Below are 21,954 nucleotides of genomic sequence, written 5' to 3'. Positions count from 1 at the left end.
GATGATGTTCTGCATTTCTGCTATGGCAGACATTCTAAACGGGTTCTAACGCACTGGGTAAAAGATAGAGTTGTCGGGAAGGAGATTTAGTGCACTAGTACCCTCTCTCTTATTATCCAATGGAACGGCAATCTCACACGACCTTAAATAGGTATACGATCAACGGCTCCTCGTCCCTTACGAAGAATGGAAGTGCCACAGACTGAAACAATGTCTGCGCCTGCTAATGAGAATTTCTTTTTCTAGGCCCAATCCGGGATTGAACTGGTGCAAAAACAATATTTATGCTCGTTAATACACTCTGTACAACACCTTCTGCTGAGAATTATAAATAAGTTATAGCTTAGACATAATTGGTACCCTACTACAGTATTTGGAATTATGTAGTCATACGTGTTCTTATTACTTCGATACGCAATCAAATATTTCCTGTAATTATAATCCATCGTTTCTCTTTATTCATTTAAAATACCTAATGAACCTTTAAATCTAAATGAGGTATTATTCACTTTAAATAAATTCACATCTAGTATAGCCTCTTCTAGGAAAACCATAATGGTATCCAATTGAATTATCGCATTTGCCATCCCATCGGATATCATCATTACGAGAGTGAGGGATAAAGTGTGTACCTGTGTTTGCGTACACACTGGACCACCATAACACAGGCTGCGCAGTTGGTTAGCTCATTGGGATCTATCTATCAGATCTAATGATGATCTGTGCCCTGGCGTGATGTAAGTAGTTTATAAAATGTACCCGAATATATAAAGCTATTGAAAAATTACATTATCTTACAAAGAAAGGTTTTATTCATTTATTCTTTTCCCAGACTACAATAAAAATTGCAATAACATGTCAAAAGGAGACATTATCTTCACTAATGAAACGTTATGAATAATCTTATTTACTTAATGTTATACGCATTAATTTAATTATATATACATCAATCAATATATAATACAAATATGTATTGATTCAACACGAAAACTTCCGCTAGTTAAAGCCATAAAAAACATTACTATGTATTTATTTATTCATCGGTGTGGCAAACTTAACACCTTCGTTCAAAATGGCCTTCCAGCTTGTATAAGCGAAGTCGAAAATGTGTAATTTATACAAATCATAAAACGGTGAAGGCCAAAAATAAGTATATACGATAAAAACAGCATTGTGTTAAATGTACTTTAACTGTTCTGAAACAAAGACCGACTGCGCTTCAGAGAAGTTATTTGTTGAGGACTATGATGTTTCGATAAATTATTTATGTCCTCGTTAGTCTAATGACTAGCGTCTACGGCGTATGTCTGTCGATGAATTGGGTTCGAATCACAGCTCGAGATATTTGTGTTCAAAACTTCGCGTATCAAAATCAAGTTTGTAGTTAAAATGAACAGTTGGTCCTGAGCCTGATATTTCGTGTGGAATTGAAAGTCTATACATATTCCGCATAAGAGTTTTCTGTATATATAGAGAACAGTTTCATTATATATGCAAGATGACTGCACTGTAATACCATGTACTACGCTGTTGGCTACTCATTGAGATTGACCACTCCTGAAATTTGGTCAGGAAGATACCACCGCAACTTATTAAAGTCACTATACACTATACACTACTATACTACACTTCATTAATGTTTACGCAAATATGCATATATTTCAACGAATGTTATTGTTTGCGCCACGCGTTATTTACGCCTCAACGACCTTTAACAAACAATATTTATGAACTTTCGATTATATTTTTACGAGGCTTATTAAAATTCGGAGGAACCGCAAACGATAAAAGAATAATGTGAGTAATATTTACTATTAAGTGTAATAAATATATCGACGGTTACAAGAGTTGTGTTGTCATTAACATATTCTACCAACAAATATACTCAGTCACTATTGTGTTCCGGTTTACATTATAATTATTATCTAAAGGCATAAGGAAAATAACATCTCAGTTATAAGGACCGGTGGTACTCTGACGATGTCAGGGATGGTTAATATTCCTGGCAATAACAATGTCTACGGAAAGTGGTTCTTTTTAAATGTGCGATAAATTGAAGTAAAATATTAAGATGCGTCATGAACTATATTAAGCATACCTAACGTTTGCCGACAGGCGTTATAAATTATATGTTTTCTTGATCAATATTTGTTTACGTGACAACTTAATTGATAGTCGAAATAAAATTTATATTTTTATGTCTTATGTGATACCAGTAAATGTAACCGAACATGAGTCAGTTCGGATCAGCTGCAGCGAAGCCGGGAAGTGTCAGTTATGTCACAGCGCGGCTAACGCAGTGGGTGCGAGCTCCCACGCGCCCGCTGACGGTCGCCGGAGCTTCATGTCCCACGCAATTTATATACAAGCCCATGTAACTCATCGCTTTCGGTCGCGCGGTGCGGACTTGCCCTTGTCTATTTTGCAAAGGTCAATTGAGTACGCGGTATTTCGAAAAGGAAGAACCTCAAATTCTCTGATACCTACACATGCTATTTTTATAAATATTGTTTTTTTTAGATAAGCGGGCAAATTGGCAGCTGATGGTAAGTGGTCACCACCACTCATTGTTGTAAGTAAGAAATGTGAACCATTCCTTACATTACACCGATGCGCCACCAATCTTGGGACCTAAGATGTCATGTCCCGTGGGCACACTGGTTCACCCTTCAACCCGGAACACAACAACACTAAGTATTGTGTAAATCTTGCCTTTTTTATAAATTTATTTCATCAGCCGGTTCACCTTCATGAATACGGTTTATATTACATTTACATTTTAGTAAACTTATTTCCATTCATAACAATATTTCATACAAAACATGTAAGAACTAAAAATTGTAGTAATAAACTATCGAAGACTTTGGAAATTAAACAAAATGTTGTAAATAATGTTAACAAAAATTAAAAATACACGCTTAAATGAACTAACAACTAAAAATGATCTTTAAATATAAATTTAATTACCGTATAGAAAGCGTACGCGATATAATTACTATTATGAATACATTGCAATTTTAACTTGTAATAATTGATTAAGAGCCCGAGCCTAAAATATTTTTATAAATTCATTTATAGTTATATATTTTAAAATACGAAACATTGTTATACATCTTTCGTGTTTAATACAAAACCTAAATAGCCTATTATTTCGTAAGTAAGTCCTCTACGAGTATGTCCATATTTGTTTCCTTATACAAAGCTTTACATGTATAACGTGAACACGTGAACGCTGTAGTGCTGTTAACAAAGTAGGTATATGTATCTTGCAACCTGTGACAACTTCCTGTGAAATCAAATCATTACATCATTCGTAAATAAAGAATGAATATCGCCAACAAATAATCACACCTTTCTATCGATTCATTAATTGGCTTTATCTGACGACCTTAAGATAACAACACCGTATAAGTAGGTACGTTGCGATAGTACGAATTGTATCGCATAGAATTATTGTTATCAAAGGCTTACGGTAGTAAATGTTAAAAATATCGAAACATCGGTATCGGTACAATATCACGGGATTAATTTGTATAGCACGTCGATAATAATGTGACTTTGAATATATTTAATTGATAGATATTTAAAAATAATACAATTTTAAAACGACTCTAGAATAACACAAACTTTCTTTCGTTTGTTATTTACTTTGTTTGTGCGACGTGAATCCGACGCGACGGCGCGTTGCGCACCGCTCGACTATGCATACAATATGCGAATAGTCATATAGCTATGATTTATTTTTTCGCTGCAAGAATATTATAAATATTTCAAAATGTGACGTCTTTTGGAATAATATAAACGATTGTCTTTGAACCCCTTTATTATTAGTAGAGTTCGATTGCAAATATTCTAGAAATATGTCCCTCGAAAGCACTACGACTCAATAGTCAAAGGCTTCATGAAAAAAGTCAGCCTTCACGCTCGACCGACCCTCTTGATTGCGCCTGAAAAACCGCGCCAGACTTTCCACGCCTCACGGCTCATTGGCCCTCGCCCAGAGCCAACTCAATACAACACACACTGCCTCACTGGACACAGGTAACGCACACACCGCACCGTGTATACGTGACCTTAATATACCGTATAAAACTGCGCTAGCAAATTACCTTATAAGCTGCGCGACTTGAACCCTTTTGACAAAATAAATAAAAATTCTAAAGCGAGTGCAAATTATTTGACATTGTAAGAACAAATTGCGTTTTTATGGTTTGTTTGCTTCCTTGCTCGAGCAGATTTTATGTGACATTTGTTCTACACTAAAGGCAATAATCAACAACTGTTTGACGAACGTTTATTTGCATTACCTTTAACGAATTGCTAATCGTAGTTTCTAGATATTGTGGTCATCACGTAACAATGTTACTTGCGTATATACCATGCGTTTCGTACTAAAGATGTCGATGTATATGTATAGAACACCAAATTGAAAGTCAAAAGAAAACAAAACGTTGATTTAATGACATAATTGTGTGTTCTTTTTAAAGAGTAAAAACAATCAACTATTTAAATCGTACTAAACGAGCATTGTTATCATCAACATCTGATTACTTGAAAGGTCGAATCGCTACGATTAACCTACCTACCTCTAACAACCTGTTTAACCTTCAAAAAGTTTTAGAGATTTTATCCTGTCGACTTAATTACCTATACTTTCATACTTATATTATTAATGCGAAAGAAACTATGTTTGTCTGTCTGTCATGTTTTCAAAGATAAACCACTGAACCGAATTTGACAAAAATGGGTATGGAGCATGGGCTACTATAACTAAAATCTACGAAGAACAGCCGGGTGAAAGCTAGTTCTTAAGATAATTATATTTTTTCGATGAGAGTACACCCAATTTTTGCTAGTGTATGTAATGTCTCGAGTTACGATAACATTTCTGTCAGAATTGTATGTGTCCCGCTATTAAAAATATTATTCATAAAGAAGTAATAGTCTCATATAATTAGAAAAAAATATATGTATACATTATTCAACAATAATAAAAACTCTTGATAATAATTAGCATCGCTAACACATCGCACAAACATCTATAAAGTGTTATACAATATAACTTCCGACTGTACAATAAGCACTATAGTATAAATGTGAATATTTCAAACGAGGATTTGCGAAGTAAAATATGAGCACAGTATAAAATGGACGCTCCGACGCTGATTTTCAGTGATCATTCTTTTCTAAAAAGCAATCTTATTTATATACGAGTACCAATAGCCTATATAACCATAAGAAGATAGCCTATATAACAATAATAATATATATAACCATAAGAAGAGAAAAGCCAAATAAACAATATTTACAGCGAACTGACGCGATATCATTGGTCGAGAGCTTGATTAATCTATGATATTCACTATGGATTTGCGAAAAAATTGTGTTTAGAACGTTGACGAAACTGTTAAATATTGGAAGTAAAATTAAAGTGTAAATAAGTAGTAAAGTGTAATAGTGTTTTATTATACATAACATATATATTAAAAATTCTTATTAGTACACAATGTAGCTGAGTTATTAGTAAATCGCATGAAATACGTACATATATCTAAGGTTTGTTTATCTTAATTCCTACTTCCATTGGAATAGGCTGTATACACGAATGTATCTCAGATACCTCTTTAATATCTCAGGCCGACAGAGACAAGAGCTATGAGCTGGGAATTACTACAAGTGAGTTACGTCATGTCAGGCGTGGGTTTATGTAGACGTCCACAAACAGTAGGTAATGGGGTTAAAGGGCTCAAGGGCAAGGGCAAGTTGGAATATTGAACATGTTGACAATATATATAATAATTAACTTCATACATTAAAAATATGATATAATACATAAGGAAAGCAACACTGACTCGTCACGAGATGTTTGTCCAGCAGGTAAACATCGGTTACAAGAATTGAACTTGCAGTGCTGTGCAAACTCAACTTTTCAAACCTGACTGTCCATAGAACATTTAGTGTTTCTCGGTTTTATTTATGTCAGACACAATATCGAAATACAGTTACTACGTTTATTATTTAAATAAAGAGTGACTCGAAAGTTCATTTACAATGGTCATTACAAGTATTTTATTTTGATATAAGTAGATTAATAATCAATACCCCAATATAAATTAATTTTAGTTTAATCTAAGGAAAAAATAAGGTTATGTTCATTAATGTAAGAGGGTATTTATATTTTACTTGGCGGCCGGACTTTGTCTTAACACATCAGTAATTCTACCATTAAACAGAAATACTTTGTCTTATTGTGTTCCGGTTTATAGGGTGAGTGAGCCAGTGTAATTACAGGCACAAGAGAGATAACATCTCAGTTTCCAAAGTTGGTGGCTTATAGGTGACAGGAGGAATGATTATTCCTTAACGTTAATTTGCCAGTCCGATTACCAACGTGATATCAAATAAAAAAATCTTATCATTTCCAATGCGTTTAAGTCACTTAAATAAAGACCTAGCTGTTGTTTAAAATAAACTATTATTATTATAATATATCTACGTCCTGTTATTTGTGTACAGTGAACCCGCTGTTATACGGTTGACGATTACGAATCAACGTCTTGCAATAATTGTAACGTATTTAATGGTTGACGTTCATTACTACACCCCGCGCCCAACTTTCCACCTCCTGGCGCCATCATGAGATCAACGGGATGGTATATAAGTATTGTATTGTCATGTGAATTACTTATCGCGGATACTTGAAATGTTCCCAATCGATACGATAGCTAGAAGTAGGTTGAAATTAAATTCTTATATATGTTTACATACAGATGTCTCAAGTGAAAAGAGTATTGATGTAGGTCATACATTATACGTAACACACGTGTTATTTACAACTTAAATCGACAGCTCTGTTAAATCTCACGTGACAATAATTTATGACAACAAGTAATGTTTATATGAGGTACTTTACCCGCTCCAGAAGTTATCGTCATCGAACCAGCTATCCGTCCAAGGATTCATTTCAATCTTCGAATGGCAACAAGTATGGGTGTAGCGAAACACGAGCGCTCTATTTCCAAGCACAACTGTCACAAAATGGATACGTTCCTCGAGAACGAAGGTCGCTGCAATATTGGCGAGTCCCGAAGGCGCCGATGCTGCGTCACCACTCGAGGGAGTACGCCCACCGCCTCTTAGCTCAACTAGCATCGCAGACGATGACTCTACCTTTTTATAATTTTAATGAACGAATTCAATTATATGGAATTGTTCGGTCCGGGCAGATAAAATAATAAGCTGCGGAGTCTTTTTGCGGAATCAAAACTACGAGGAGGCGAGGTGTGTGGACCGATGAGTGCGAGAGCGAGACACGTAATCAATTGCGCAAGCCATCTAGGGTACATAGGTTCTGAGTAAAGATCGTGGATTCGTGAAACTAATAATCTTGAAAGTGATGCATTTAAGATGCGCTACCCTCTGACCCTAAAAGGAAAATACCCTTAAGGAAAATATAAATCCAATATATTAATAAAATAACAAGTGAATAATGTTTCAAAACATTATAAACTTGATATATGTATATTTGGTACCACAAAATGTCGCAATATTGCTTTTATTTTATTTTGTACCGACTTCTAAATATGAGGAAGTCATATTATATTTATTACTTCAGTACTCCGTCATTTACGAGTTAATTTGGCAAATTATTTTTGTTTGGGAGTATTTGGGAGGTTATAGATGAAGACTAAGGTCAGGTAACAAAATTACTAATAAACATTATATATGCGTAAGCTTGTGTGTTTGAATATTACATTAAAAGGTATAAAGAATATGGACATAAGATGAATAAAAGAAACCTTAGCATCCCACTTCAGACAATTAATCGGTTTGTGATACGGTCTTGTGCAAGCACGTCTGAGTACGTACCAACCGTTCATCAGATTTTATTTATATGATGTATTCCGGTTTAAAGGGTGAGTGAGCCAGTGTGTCTACAGATACAACTACGGGAACTAAGATGTTATATCCATTTCATCTAATTCCCAAGGTTGGTGACACATTGGTAATGTAAGGAATTAATAATAATTCTTAAAGTGTAAAATGTCTACGGAGGGTCATGCGCGGCGACTTTGTTAGGAGTAGAAGAGTTGTTTACTTGCGAACTCCAGGCTGCGATGAATTTATTTACAGATAAAATACTAAAATGTTTATTGTCTAACATGAGGTCGCGCAGCCTCCGGTTATGCAACAGTATAAGCACGCATTTGCACAGAAAATACTACTACACGAAAGGCAGACATCACAAATCTCTCGTAGTGATAAAATAACACACATATATAAAATTAGCTAATTTAACTTTTACTTATTTCACTTAAACATTATGTTGCATAATGCAAAGCACATACGACTGAGCCTGTTACTGCGAGCTGAAAGGCGTCCTATTGAACAAAGATCACTGCAGAGGCTGGCCCTTAGTGGCCGCTTGAGCTAATTTAAATTATAAAAGAAAATGGACATTGAACTCTTGCCGTACGCAGCAGCAGTTAGATATTAAATACAACTCGTATCTGATTTGTATATGAATAGTTTATGAGGAAGTAACCAAAATTAATCAAATCAAATCACAGGTTTTCTTTCTCATAGAACTATTCAAATTCTATTATCTACTGCATTCGAGTTCACAAGCAAGACTTTGCGACCCCATCGTAGTGTTTACATTTCAATGAAAACGAACATACGCCACTTAAAGATTATTTATAAGAATACATAGCTGTGAAATATGTATTGGATCAACATGTCATTTCTATACAAATGGCTCCGTGTCATTTTGTAAAATAATTAATATGAGTTATGAGTATAAAATGTAGTTACTTCAACACAATACCGAGGGATCAATTATTGAATATTGATTTTCTGACCAATTAAAGGCATAATATTAGATATCGCTTGAACACGAGGTCGTGTTGCCTTTGTGTTTAGTGGGAAAAAAAAATACTAGCTATAAGGGTTTTCTATTGCGACTGTTTTATTATAGATCTATAAATATTTATAACTAAACTCGTCGGACTTTGACAACTCGATATTATTGTTATGAAAAAAAAACCACCTCGCTAATGGAAGTATGGTCATAATGATTGTTTCCGTCGAGTTGAGTGTTAGTTCTATTTATATGATATTTTAGTAAAAAAGGACAAAGATACTTTCATTATTCAACATGAGTAACGAGTAAAACAAAGAGTGTGGCGGCCGCCGGGCAACGGTCGAGTGAGTAACGGCGACGCGACGCGCGACGCGGCCATTACAGGCTGCTGGCGAACATGGGCCGCTCCGCATTCAGCCATTCAACCGAAATCAGTAGAAACTACTCGCTCTCAATAGATAAAACTATCTTTTACGTAAAAATGCGACTTTGCAATGGCCAGAATTCGGTAATACTAGTAATCATAACGATGTCCTACACGACGACATAAAACTTCATTAGCGAGTAGAAATTGTCCCATCAGGACGCTTCACTGGAGCTCGGCTCTAACGCTATGTTTCTATTTGATAGGTTGATAAATCAGTTGTCTATTCAAAAGTATTATTCCACCGATCTCTCCAGAATGTTGGTGATGGCAAAGGCGGTAGAGACGGTGAAGATGGTAGAGGTAACTCACCGAATGCGGTTGGTGGTGCGGTGCGCCGTCTCGACGGTGACGAGGAAGACGGCGTGGCTGCGCGAGGAGTGCTCGTTCATGTCGGTGCGGCCGGAGGCGCGGTTGCGGTTGCCGGCGCGCATCGTCCGCACCATCTCCGCCGCGGACTTGCACACCACCGACGTCATCTCGGGGATGTAGAAACCATTCAACTCCTGCGTGTTAACATTTACAGCGTTATTGTGCCCGATTTAGTGGTTTCATTTGATCAGCAAATATTAATTTGCAATTTGGTACATCAAATTCACTAAATTGCCAATTAACATTATTTTATTAACCATTAAAAATTTTAAGACTTTGATCCACTTTTAATTTAAGACAGGGATGGTTGAATACATCTCCGAAGTATCAATCTAGTCATAAAGCGATCTAAAATATTATGCGCTAGTCATTTTAATACTTAGCGACCAATAATGTAATAGTTTTATTTGCAACTATTCTAATGCATCTGTGTACGAGCAACACAATCAGCAATGATTGTTTGCAGACTCGTTCGAGCTGTTGCATCTTACTAGTTAATTATAACATCACGTTGCAGTCTTGCATTTATTTACTCAGTTCTCAATCTATTATTAGAATTAATGTTTATTTATAAACGAACTCAAGCACGGAAAGTTTTTCTTGAGATAAACAAACAAGAAAACGTATTTATTTCCATCCTTTGAAGGACGGTGTAATGAATTCCCTCTTCAGTGATATAGAGGACCCGTAAACTACCAGAAAAATAAGGCCTTGGTCGTGACTCGTTTCCAGCTACGTATTGTTATGACAACAATAGCGACTTGTAACTTTACTACAGAGTACATACTTCTGGTAATAAAACGATCGGGGATCGTTACTCGTACTATACGTAAGTACGTGTTACCTTGATCTTACTTTTGCTTTGTCTTCATCTATACACAGATATAAAACTAAGCAATGTCCGACCTCGTGAAATAGTTATTTTAGATTAAATTGCATAAACCCGCAACCGTAAAATGGATGTAACGTGTTGTATTAATTTTTGCACAATCGCTCGGGCCGCGCGCGTCCGCGACGCGCTCGTTCACAAGGCTGCATGCGTTAGCCCAAACGTTACTTCAATTCACTCCATCATTATCAGCAGAACGAACCACTTGTTACAAATAATATTTCAGTACATAAATCAGTTCATTGTACGAGTGACGCATTACCGCGGGCGCGGGTGATTGTATCTCATGTATAATGCAGTAAATGAAAAGCGAAGATTGGTGTCTAATTAATTTTAGCTGAATTACGCTTTCGTTAGCACCACACGCGTCGTTTCGCTCGTACGAGATAATTGCGATATTAGAGACACATGCTACTGTTTACTGTAATGTTCTACTAGAGATTCGGTATCCATCTACGCCTTTGATACTATCACTAGGCGGGACGGTATCTAAGACGTGGCCGTAACGTAATTAGCACTCAAAAGTTCCGAAGAATTTTAGGTTCAGAATACGTTAAACACAACCAGACAGGAAAAGGGTATTTCACGTGATGGAGTTCATATAATACTCTTAAATATTTATCGCGTGAAAATAAAAACTACAATCTAAATAACAGTAACTGCGATTGAGGCTTCACCTTGATTTCTCGTTTTATTTAATTTTACTTTTTAAATCATTCATTTAGCTCTCTTAATTTAATTAACGCCAGAAACAGATTTCAGCGTCGAAAGATCGTTGAAGGTCATTATCACTTCTACAGTTGTAAACATTACCAAACTATAAATAAAGCAAAGCATTTACAAACTATGAAAATCAACCTCAACAACGAACAATACCTAGACTGTCTCTTGTTTCTTAAGAAAACTAATCAATTTACGAGACTTCACCAAAAAATAGATTTATTACTTTTTTTTTTGTCTAGAACTTATCTTGTAAACATTATTTTTAAAATAAACAGTTTATATTTACGAGACGGGAATCGTTCGAAATAGTTTTCATCATAAAACGTATCTGTAATCCTCCTCATTGAAAGGCATTAGTCGGTTAATGCGGTTTTACGTCGAACGCAAAGCAAATGAGATAAAAATAAAGTACAATGTCGTTCGCGTGCGGAAACTTATCGGAAGGTGATCGAAAGCTGTAGCTCGCAACGTTTTGTTTCATATTATCGTTAACTCGTCATAAATTAAGTTAGCTCATGAATGAATCGAAGCGCATTGTTTGTAAATTAATTCATAATTCGTATCCAAATTTGAGTCACAATCGAGTTTCGTCTTGGATCGAGGCCAGACTCGAGCATTCCAATTAGCGAATTTGAACGGAATACACGAGGAAACTCCGCGAACGCATAACGTATCTCTTGAAATTATTATCACCGATATCGGCTCGTTATCGATGCGTTGTGGTCCGATAAGGCGCCACGTCTAATGAATAATTGACGACATTTCATGCATTCGTTTAATAACATTAATAAATCATTATAATTGTGCGCACATTAAGTAGTAATGTTTTCCGTGAACGATATCCACAAAAATTATGATAATTAAAGTATATTTATTGCAAAATTTTGAGAACTACGCGACCTCGAGGTTCGAAATAGATTCTGTATTGATAATTGATAGTCGCTAAAATTTTATTACCGTTTTCAGAGTCGGGAAAACTTAGAAAAATATATTTCAATAAAAAATGCACATTGTGTTTACAAAGTCAAAAATGGTGACCTAAGCCATTTAATGTAAAACGAAAAAACGAAAGTAAAAGAATTTTGATGAAATTCCGACGATTATATTTTTGAATAAACCGTTATTTCTTGGCAAAATACCAAACGTAATAGAGAAGAAATCGTAAATGCGCTTCGTTTCATTTCAAAATAAACAATTACTCAACTACACTTGAAAATATGAATATCAAACATTACATGTTTGAAAGACAAGAAGTCAACTATTTGCAAATAATTTCCTCACGCAAATATTATGTCACACTTCGCAAGGTACTTGTAGTCGCTGTAAGGTTTCCGCAAATATAAATCCCGCTTCGGCGTGCGGAGGGCACGTTGCGTCACTGTTGACTGTTGACTGTTGACAGTGACTAGGAACTAGTTATCAACATAGTGTTGTGCATTTAGTATTTATTTAGTCAAGTTTACGGTCCCACTTAGCGCAGATATCACAAGCAATTAGATCTTCAGTCATGAACTTCCGTCTTGCTCTACTTGCTGTTCCATAATATTTACGTTGGGACAAGCAATATACAGGCAAAGGCCAAGTCAAAAGTATAGGGACTGTCGAAAATTATCTCCAATGTTCGAATTAAAGAGAATACCATTTTTACTGAGATATTTTTGAAAATTCTTTTATCCTAGAACCCCGCTTATTTGAACCCCGCTTACTTGAAAAATGAAAACTACCTTTATTAATACGAAATCACTGTGTTGTAACACTGTTTTCTAATTCTAAATGTTTATTATCTATTCGCGGCTCCATGCCGTAATAAACGAAAACATTATAATAATTTCTTGAAAACAATTGAAGCAAGGCAAACTGGGGAGCTGTGGCGCTTATATTTAATTTATATTCTCGACATCTCGATGTTCAAATCAAATCAAATGATTATTATTAATTTATACTTTCATATAAGGTGTACCACAGATTATTTTTTGAGACTTGTTTAATAATTAATATACTTTATAGTTTAGTATTTTGACATCGAAGCACACTTTAAAAAAGTCATCTGTATGTATATATTATACATTTTAATACTACCAATAAAATATTATTTATGGTTTTAATAAAAATATCAAGTCGATGACGATACAAACACTTGTCACGTGCATGTAGCGTGAAAATATCCACTTAATCTAGATGTAACTACTAACCTGCCCTCTGATAGTAAGCTTCTTGCAGTCTTTTGCTAAGAGATCTCTTACATCCTCGAGATATAACTCGACGTAGGAACAGGAGACAAGGTGCGTGATATCAGGTGAGGCGTTGTTCTCGATGTGCGCCCAGATGTGTCTGAAGGCTCGTGGGATGATTCCCTCGTGGTCGGCCGTTCCTTCCATCGTGTGTGTCTTGCCGGTGCCCGTCTGCCCGTAAGCGAACACGCACCCGTTGAACCCATCCAGGACGGACGCCACCAACGGTCGCACCTGAGCATAGAAATAGTTTAGCTTACATTGATTACAATTCACAATCTCCATTTTCAAATTACAATTAAACCTGATACTGAGTGTACTGTAATAAAGGTACGGTACGATGTTTAACGTTCAGGCCGACGACTGGTCTCAGCTGTCTGAATAAATATTATAGTTGATACTAGAGTATTCAACACGTTCATTTCTTAGCAAATGCATTGCGCAGCTTATCAGTCTATTCAAATTTATTAATTCGCTTTAAATTTTAGGGACTAAAGATTTTTATTTTTAAATTCAACAAATATATTCGACCGTGCGCACTAATCGAAAACACCAAGTGTGTTTTTTCCTAAATCATTTCATAAATAAACCTCAAATTGTATTGAAAACTAAACATTTCACAACGTCTATTCTGATGAGATAAAAGCGGAGCAAGACTCACGAAAAAAATTATAGACGTCATTAAAATAATCGTCGATCAAATTGTATGGTGTCAGTTTCAAATAAATCACGAGTGGAGTGTAAGTATCATTGATGCTAAGTAGGTCATAGACTCCTGAAAGTCGAATTATTTCTAGTCTTAAGTTAATAATAACAAGTGATTTAAGTAAAGCTGTAAGTAAATGTGCATTTAAAAAAATATAACCGAAACTTAACGCCGTAGTAAAATTTTAAGGTTTTAACGTTCGTCATTTTAATATAATTGAGAGTGCGGTTTCTCTGTTTTAACGGACCGATCTCTGATTCCATTGCGATTTTTTAACCTTCAACAACAGTTTGGATTTTAAATATAAATCTAGATCAAGTGAACTGAAGCGTAGTGAGGTTTTGTTGGAACAGTATGAATTTGGGTGATTGTGTAAACTGACGTAAGTATAAACTGCTGTTGGCGTATTTCGGTAGCCTTGACTAGTATCAAATATACGAGGCGTGCACGACTCGAATCTGCTTGTAGCGGCGCAGGCGCAATGCGTAACTCGCAACAATGAAACGCTTTAAAACAAAAGGTAATTTTATGGAATAAACATATTTTTCCTTATGTTTACTTATTAGTATAAACATGCACTGCAGTCGTTCGGACACGAGTCATTAGATACGAGTATGTACCTGCCGGTACAATGTTAGCGAAACAAAAGCGTAGGTTTCCAATAGTAGAGTAAAGTGTACCACGATTATCCTGAAACTGTAATAAGCCGCTATGATTCATTTGCAGCATGTGCTGACTTATTTCAATTGAAATTGCACGTACTCGAATAACACGTCAAAAATAGTTCTATTACTCATAATACAAATTAGTTTACTTTTCAATAGAAATGTTGAAGCATTCTCTATAAGGGCTTGATAGAGATGTGATCAATCATTCTTAATGTAGAGCTGTGACTGTCTGACCTTTTTAACTTTATGGTGATGCTCCATTAAAAAGTAATAAATTTAGTTTTATGTCTATAAACATTATTTCCTACTTCTAAACTTTTTCTAATATGTACCTATATTTGTATAAATAACTATTACATACAAGTATAACATACATTACATCCAAATAGATTATTTATCGTGCTTTGGCTTTATTTATTATTATTATTTTATAAATAAAGCACCTAAAGAGCGCAGACGTAACCATCTGCTTCAAACGATTTGACAAACTGAATTGGTATTTAGTGAATGAAATCATCGTGTGTACGAAACAGAAATGTATAGACAATACAACGGCGGTTATTCCGCAGCTACAGATACATTCAGTCAGTAATGACTAAGTATTTATTGTTATTCCGTTTTGAAGGAGATTGCATATGGCTTTATTCTTAAAGCCTTCGCCCACCCTCGTGATTCAGAAGTATGAAAAACTAAAAGCCTTCGACATTGTCAATGCTCGCTATTGAATGTTAAGGCAGACATGTTTTTTATGTTAAATCGCGTAGGACGCAAGTAACGCGTTGACGCTGCGTCATTATCACACAAAATTACAGCCATCTAGTTCTTTTTGCGAAAATTTAAAAATAAGTGTTACACTCATAACAAATACGTTGCTTCTAAATAAGATCACTGATGAGCAGAGCAGAGGTATACAGAGAATCTCACGACTATACATATTTTAGATATCGAGGAAATGTTGATACGTTTTATTCAGTTAATAATATACGTATATAATATTGATGAGATTAGTTAAATAAATAATTTCAGACAAATCATCTCAACTGACGTCATAATTGTTATAACACTAACGACTGACCTTTCCACAAAAATAAAGTAACAATATTAATTATTAATAAAACATGTGTGACCTCGCGTGCATGTCGATAATATGAACGTTATAGTAGGTACTTAGTTCATTTTACATTTAAAACTGCGGAACTCAGATGCCTCGAATAAAACTTTTCAGGTGAAATAGCTGCGAGGAACTCGCCGGAGAATGGGAGATAATATAGTGCGGCGGCGCGCCAAATATTACTTGAAAACGAATGTCGCGCACGTGAACACATAATGTTATCTAAAATAGAATCGCGGACCGAACAGATCACGCCAATTAAACTTGCTTTTTCGTTTTATTAATATAATTTTTCTATTTTAGAGAAATTTGTCTCGATTAAAGACATAATGATGCTATTTTATTGGTGCAAAAGAATAACTACCAAGTCACTTGTGGGGTTTTTCGCCGGAATGTACATTCGGGAATCTAGTAAATGACGATTTAAAGGTGCTTACATATAAGAGCTTACTTGAGTAAAGGAAGTTTATTCTGATCAAATATTAACTTTGTATGTAAATTAACCGCTAAGTTTTTTGTGGTGTGCAAGAAATTTGCATTAATTTATATAATATTGAATTTTAAAGACTTATTTATTTAAAGGAACTAAATTCGAACTACTAAATATATTTTTTAAAACATCCTTGGATGTTATTTATTATATTGCATCTATTGACATTGATCTTCGACGGTTAACATTTATTTGGAGTTATTTGTTTTAATTAAATGTTTCTACTATGTGGGCTAAGCATTTGATACCGACGTAGTAATGCAACAAACAAAAAACTCATAAGTAGCCAGTCTTTCGGTGTGACGTAGGTTTTTTAATTTTAATATATTTTTAAATCTTTAAGCTATCGGTTAATAGTCCGGAAAATTGATTACAGGTAAGTGCGAATCAAAAGAATCGAAACGGTAAATTTTGTTTATATTAACAGTACCGAACGGTTCATCAGAAATAAATACTTCAGACCTGAGAAGAGCTCAGTAGAATTATAGTGGGACCCTTTTATGCTTTTTAGTACTGCTAATAATTAGCCTTTTGTAGCCTAGCCTAGCCTTTTGTACAATTAGCATTGAACATTTACTTATTTAATGAGCGTCCTGTCGCTAATTAAATATTGTGTGCTTCATAATGTTAGAATATTATTAGTCGAACATAGCAATTCACATTGTGTAAAATACTCAGCTCTTATATTAATTTTACACTTTTCACCCGCATGTGACGTCATTACACGTAGAAAACAATGGGGAAAACAGATTATTCAAACTAAGCGATTAAATGTCAGAAGCTTCATCCAGCAAAAATTGTAACATTAAAAGGCATATCGTGCCGTTATCGAGATATATTAGGATATCATACGGATTAGTATTTTCTCTTTAATAATAAAACTGAAAGAAGGTGCGCTTAGGTGTCGGTTCCTCAGTGGTGTTGTTCGAGGGTGGTTTTTTTTTTAATTTTTATTGTACCACTTTCTTAGAACGCTAATTAATAAAATTATTAGTATAAATATATTTTTACAATTTACAATTAGCGAAGATATCGGGTAACGTGATTGATAATAATCTTTATTTGTCGTGGACGGATAAGGTATGACTAATATTCAGATGAGGATCTCTGCCAACTCTATCGCCTTCTGAGTCTTGCATTGATACACTTCATAATAGATTAGTTATTGTTTTTTCTGCTCAACAATATTTACACAAGTATTGTTATTTCCAACGAGCACTTTACAATAGAGTAACATTTTATGATGTTGTTCTACTTACCATTTCATCGTAAATGGTCTGCGTGTCTGCTGTGCAGTCGTAGGCGGCGTCGTATGTGAACAACTTGTCCTGGCCCTTTGGGTTGTACACCTGCACCGCTCCGCGCTCCGCCCACACCTTCACCACCTGGGACCATTTGAACTTATAAGTATATGTTGTTCGTAACATTTTCTAAGATGATAAACCATCTTCATATTACGTATTAAAATTGAAATCAAGCTAAAACTTTAATCCTTACGGCGATCGTATTGTAGTTCAGATGTTGAACCAAACCGATAAAAGACATTATTAGAAATTATTTCTTATAAAAAAATCATAAAATTGCCGTTTCATTCAGCCATATGTTTTGAATTAACTTTCAAAGGAAACATTAAGATATAAACAACATATTTTCACCTTTTTGGAATAAAAAGGAAATTAAATCATCATAAAGTAAAATCAGCATTTGTGTTGAAGATTCTTGGTGTTAGGGCTATCTATTAGTATTATCGTTTTCCGGATTGAAGCATGACTTAAGTAGTGTAACTGCATGCTACACTTACCACCCAGTTACTCACATGCCCGTCTACCTAAAACCTACTTGGTTTTAGGTAGACGGCATTATAATATTTAAAGTAGAAGAAACGTACGTAAATCAAGCACGTTTCGCTTATCGCAAGTCGTGCTCCGCCGTACACGTCGTTAACTTGATAGAGACTTCAACACACCTGCCTTTAGTTTACCTTATTCCGAACCATAACAATACTAAGTTAAAGAATGAAGTTTTACAATCAAAACATTACTCTTGTCATTTAAATATTGCTTTGACCTCAACCCAAGGAATACATTTCGATAAATCTAAAGGTTTTGAAAGTGCATCAACACGCTAAAACTGCGCGCTCACTTAGTTACGGCAGCCGAAATTATTTATGAAAGCTATTCCCCAACAATAGGCTCATCGGCCCTATTAATGTGCGTAGCTACAAAAATGTTAATAATTATTTTTCTTAACATATTAGTTCAGGTTAGTCATACGTAGATACAAAAAACATAATAGACGCTATTTTTTATTACAAGATAGTAATGCTACTAGGTTGCATTCTCCTCAATGTATACTTCCTAGTAGTTACATTACTGGCACCGCTGCCTCGACTGAGATTATGATAATTAAAACACATAACGATCGTTCGTTTGTATTATATCCATTATAGACCACTGACCAGTGCGTTTCCCGCTGTGCGTGTAATGTGAATCGCAATAATCGATTTGTCGCATGATCGATATTTTCCGTCAACCATGAATAAGCGGCGATTAAGCAAGTGCTTGCTATTTTAATTAGTTATTTACTTAAAAAGTAATGTTTTACTTATAGCAATATAAAGTTGCATTGTTTTGGAAAGCTGAATTATTTTATTTAGAATAACAAATTAATTGTGTTAATATTTATCTATAGCTTACATTATTGTTAATTAATTTTATGTACAAAAATATTTTATAATTAAATTTTTTTTTCCTACAAATTAGATCCACCACCAAAAAGGTCTGCGCTTTAATTTTATTCCACCAAGCTGTGAACACTCCAATGTCGCCAGTCTAAGTCTACCCCGACATCACCCCCAGACCCTGGGGTTAGTGTATACATGAACTTCGTCACACCTGCACTGGACTATTAAAAGTTTTACTGTCCGGTGTTGGCTTCGTCGACAGACGCTCGTACCACTTCTGTTCCGGCCGGACCTTCCTCACCTAGAGATATCATTATTATAAAAAGTAGGTTATCCTTGTATGTTTGCCTGACAATTTGAGCAGATATCCTTTCACTATGATTGAGGGGTAAAGATACTATGAAATAAATGTCAGAACAGTATTTCACTTTGTAAGCAAACAGTTACATATTGATCATTTCACGCCATGACAAGAACTTCATTGGTTTTAAACGGCAGACGGAGATTTTTATGTATTGACCAGGCAGATATCGCTGTTTGTATGAATTATTCAACTTTACAAAATTATTCTTATCATAGTTAAAATTTAAAGCAACAGAGGGAATTCTCCGGACACATGACGCCAAAAACTTTGCAAAACGAACCATAATTATACATAAACAATGTCAGTGAGTCATCCACCGTCGAAATAAATATATTCTTGTTACATAACCAAAATAAAGATGCGAATGTTTATTGAGTGGAATGATTTTCACCAGTAAAGGTCTATTACGATCATCTACTTACAACAGCCGCTATTAAATACATTCAGGATAATATTGATTAATTCAAACTCAAACTCAAATTCTTTTATTCAGAAGCATTACACTTACTCATTGATAGTCAAATGAATCCCTACCACCGGTTCGGAAAAGCAATAACCCGACCCGAGAAGAACCGGCGAAAGAAACTCAGCGGGTCTTTTGTTTTGTCAATTTTATTATTTACACAATTGAATATGAACAGAAATTGCCAGGAGGCGATCGTTTCATTCCCAAGGTGTGGTATTTATCATAAATTCATTAATTGTATAATGGCCATTCGCACACAAGCGTTCCTAAACATTTTTTTTTAATTTGGCAACAGAGGCATTTTGAACGCTTTCTGGGATATTATTGTAGAACCGTATACATTGCCTCACAAAAGAGTTACTGACTCTATGCAGACGAGTAACAGGAGTAACAAGTTTGTGTTTGTTCCTTGTACCAATGCTATGAGATCACATTTTCTCATAAAATCATTAATATTTTTCCGTACATACATAACATTACAGAATATATTTTGATTTTTTTTAATTTATACCGTAAAGATTATTTAGCTCCTAGGTTATATATTGCGCAAATAGACCTCTTAGTTAATAATTATAAATACCTAGGTCCAATTTTCTTTAATATTTCCTTCTTCACACACAGCACTGAAACCATTCGAACCCTCCCAATGATACTGTTTCATGATAATAAGGATTTCTCAAAATGAAAACACGGTTATCTAAACTCAGCGCGGACGAAATTTCATTGGACATACTTATAATGGAAAACAGATAATAATTTTATTTGATGCATAATGTGTCATATTTCAAGATTGTTATTGATGAGTGAGTGAGCCGTATGATTTCATCTCAGACGTATATCTTCAAGCCTCTCTTTTAACACTTCAGCATCACAATCGCGAGATAAAAATAAAAATGCATTACTCACTCCTTTGTGCGTATATCAGATACATCATTAACGCATTTTATCAGTTCATTTATTCACTACTTAGGTATTATCAAAACTAAAGTGGTCGCTGTGTATGATGATGTAACCAGACATGTTTACATTGCAAAGAAATGTTTGAATAGATTTGTTGATTGATTTATAAAAACAGCAACTGTATGTGTATATCATCGACTTCTGAATCATTTCCTGCGATAGACGCAGTACAAGATCGCCCCCTCATACGTATTACAATGAGAGCAGGTTAAGCTGATTGGAGGGTCATTCACCCCGGTTTTCAGGCAAATAAGTGGCAAGTCTCATTTGATCATTTGGTGCCTACTGTATTTTTTGTACGGCTGCTCGTTCGAACCGAATGACACAGGTACTAATTGGATCGTATACGACAACAATTTTGAACGTAAAAATGTATACATTAACTTTGTTGAACCTTCCTTCCTTCGGCATCTGACACTACACATTCTCAATAAGTAATGTACAATTCAAAATAGAATTAACACAATAAACCTTATTTGGACATCTGTAATATCGGTCAATCTCAATACAAGGGAAACAATAGGCTAATGAAGCTGTCGCATCGAGTCATTTCGAAGGTCGGAGAAGTTCCCGATTGCGAAACACATGTAATGTAATGCTGCATTGCGAGATACCGAAGCAGCCTCCGAGCAAGTTTCACGCAAAAACAGATAAGATTCTACAAGGTTGTAGTTGAGACGGAACCGCGCACTCGGTCCAACTGTCGATGTCGTCTACTCAAAACTGTGCTTTGGTTTGATTGGTGTTTCAGTGCACTATTTTTGTGCACGTACAGAGTAAATTAACATGTAAAGTATTAAAGTTGTAAGTAACGGAGAGGCGTATTGAATTACTAACTGCATAATATCGTACCCTATTGTTCCCTAAAAGTAAACTTTTAACTGACTTACACTTAAAAAATACGCATTTTGTGTATTTTAAGACAACAACTCCGAAATATTACGTAAAGCTACGAACAAGAGAATGCATGATCAACCTCAACGTGATTTCATTGCACCAGATGG

The 21,954-nt window shown here is 35.1% G+C and overlaps 1 protein-coding gene across 1 annotated transcript in view; it reads right to left on the bottom strand.

Annotated features, from left to right (window-relative positions):
* LOC125072474 (kinesin-like protein Klp68D) overlaps positions 1-21,954 on the bottom strand; it is a 31,450-nt gene that overhangs the window by 7,766 nt on the left and 1,730 nt on the right. Inside the window, exons 2-5 of the mRNA XM_047683128.1 lie at positions 19,372-19,461; positions 17,737-17,862; positions 13,464-13,736; positions 9,600-9,793 (exon numbers count right to left, since the gene is read on the bottom strand). Of these exons, the coding sequence (XP_047539084.1) occupies positions 9,600-9,793; positions 13,464-13,736; positions 17,737-17,862; positions 19,372-19,461 (683 nt within the window). The remainder of the gene's footprint in view (positions 1-9,599; positions 9,794-13,463; positions 13,737-17,736; positions 17,863-19,371; positions 19,462-21,954) is intronic.

This window comes from Vanessa atalanta, chromosome 21 (assembly GCF_905147765.1).
Source record: "Vanessa atalanta chromosome 21, ilVanAtal1.2, whole genome shotgun sequence".
Classification (NCBI taxonomy): domain Eukaryota; kingdom Metazoa; phylum Arthropoda; class Insecta; order Lepidoptera; family Nymphalidae; genus Vanessa; species Vanessa atalanta.
The sequence above is the reverse complement of the archived record's forward strand: the minus strand, read 5'-3'. Positions and strand labels throughout refer to the sequence as shown.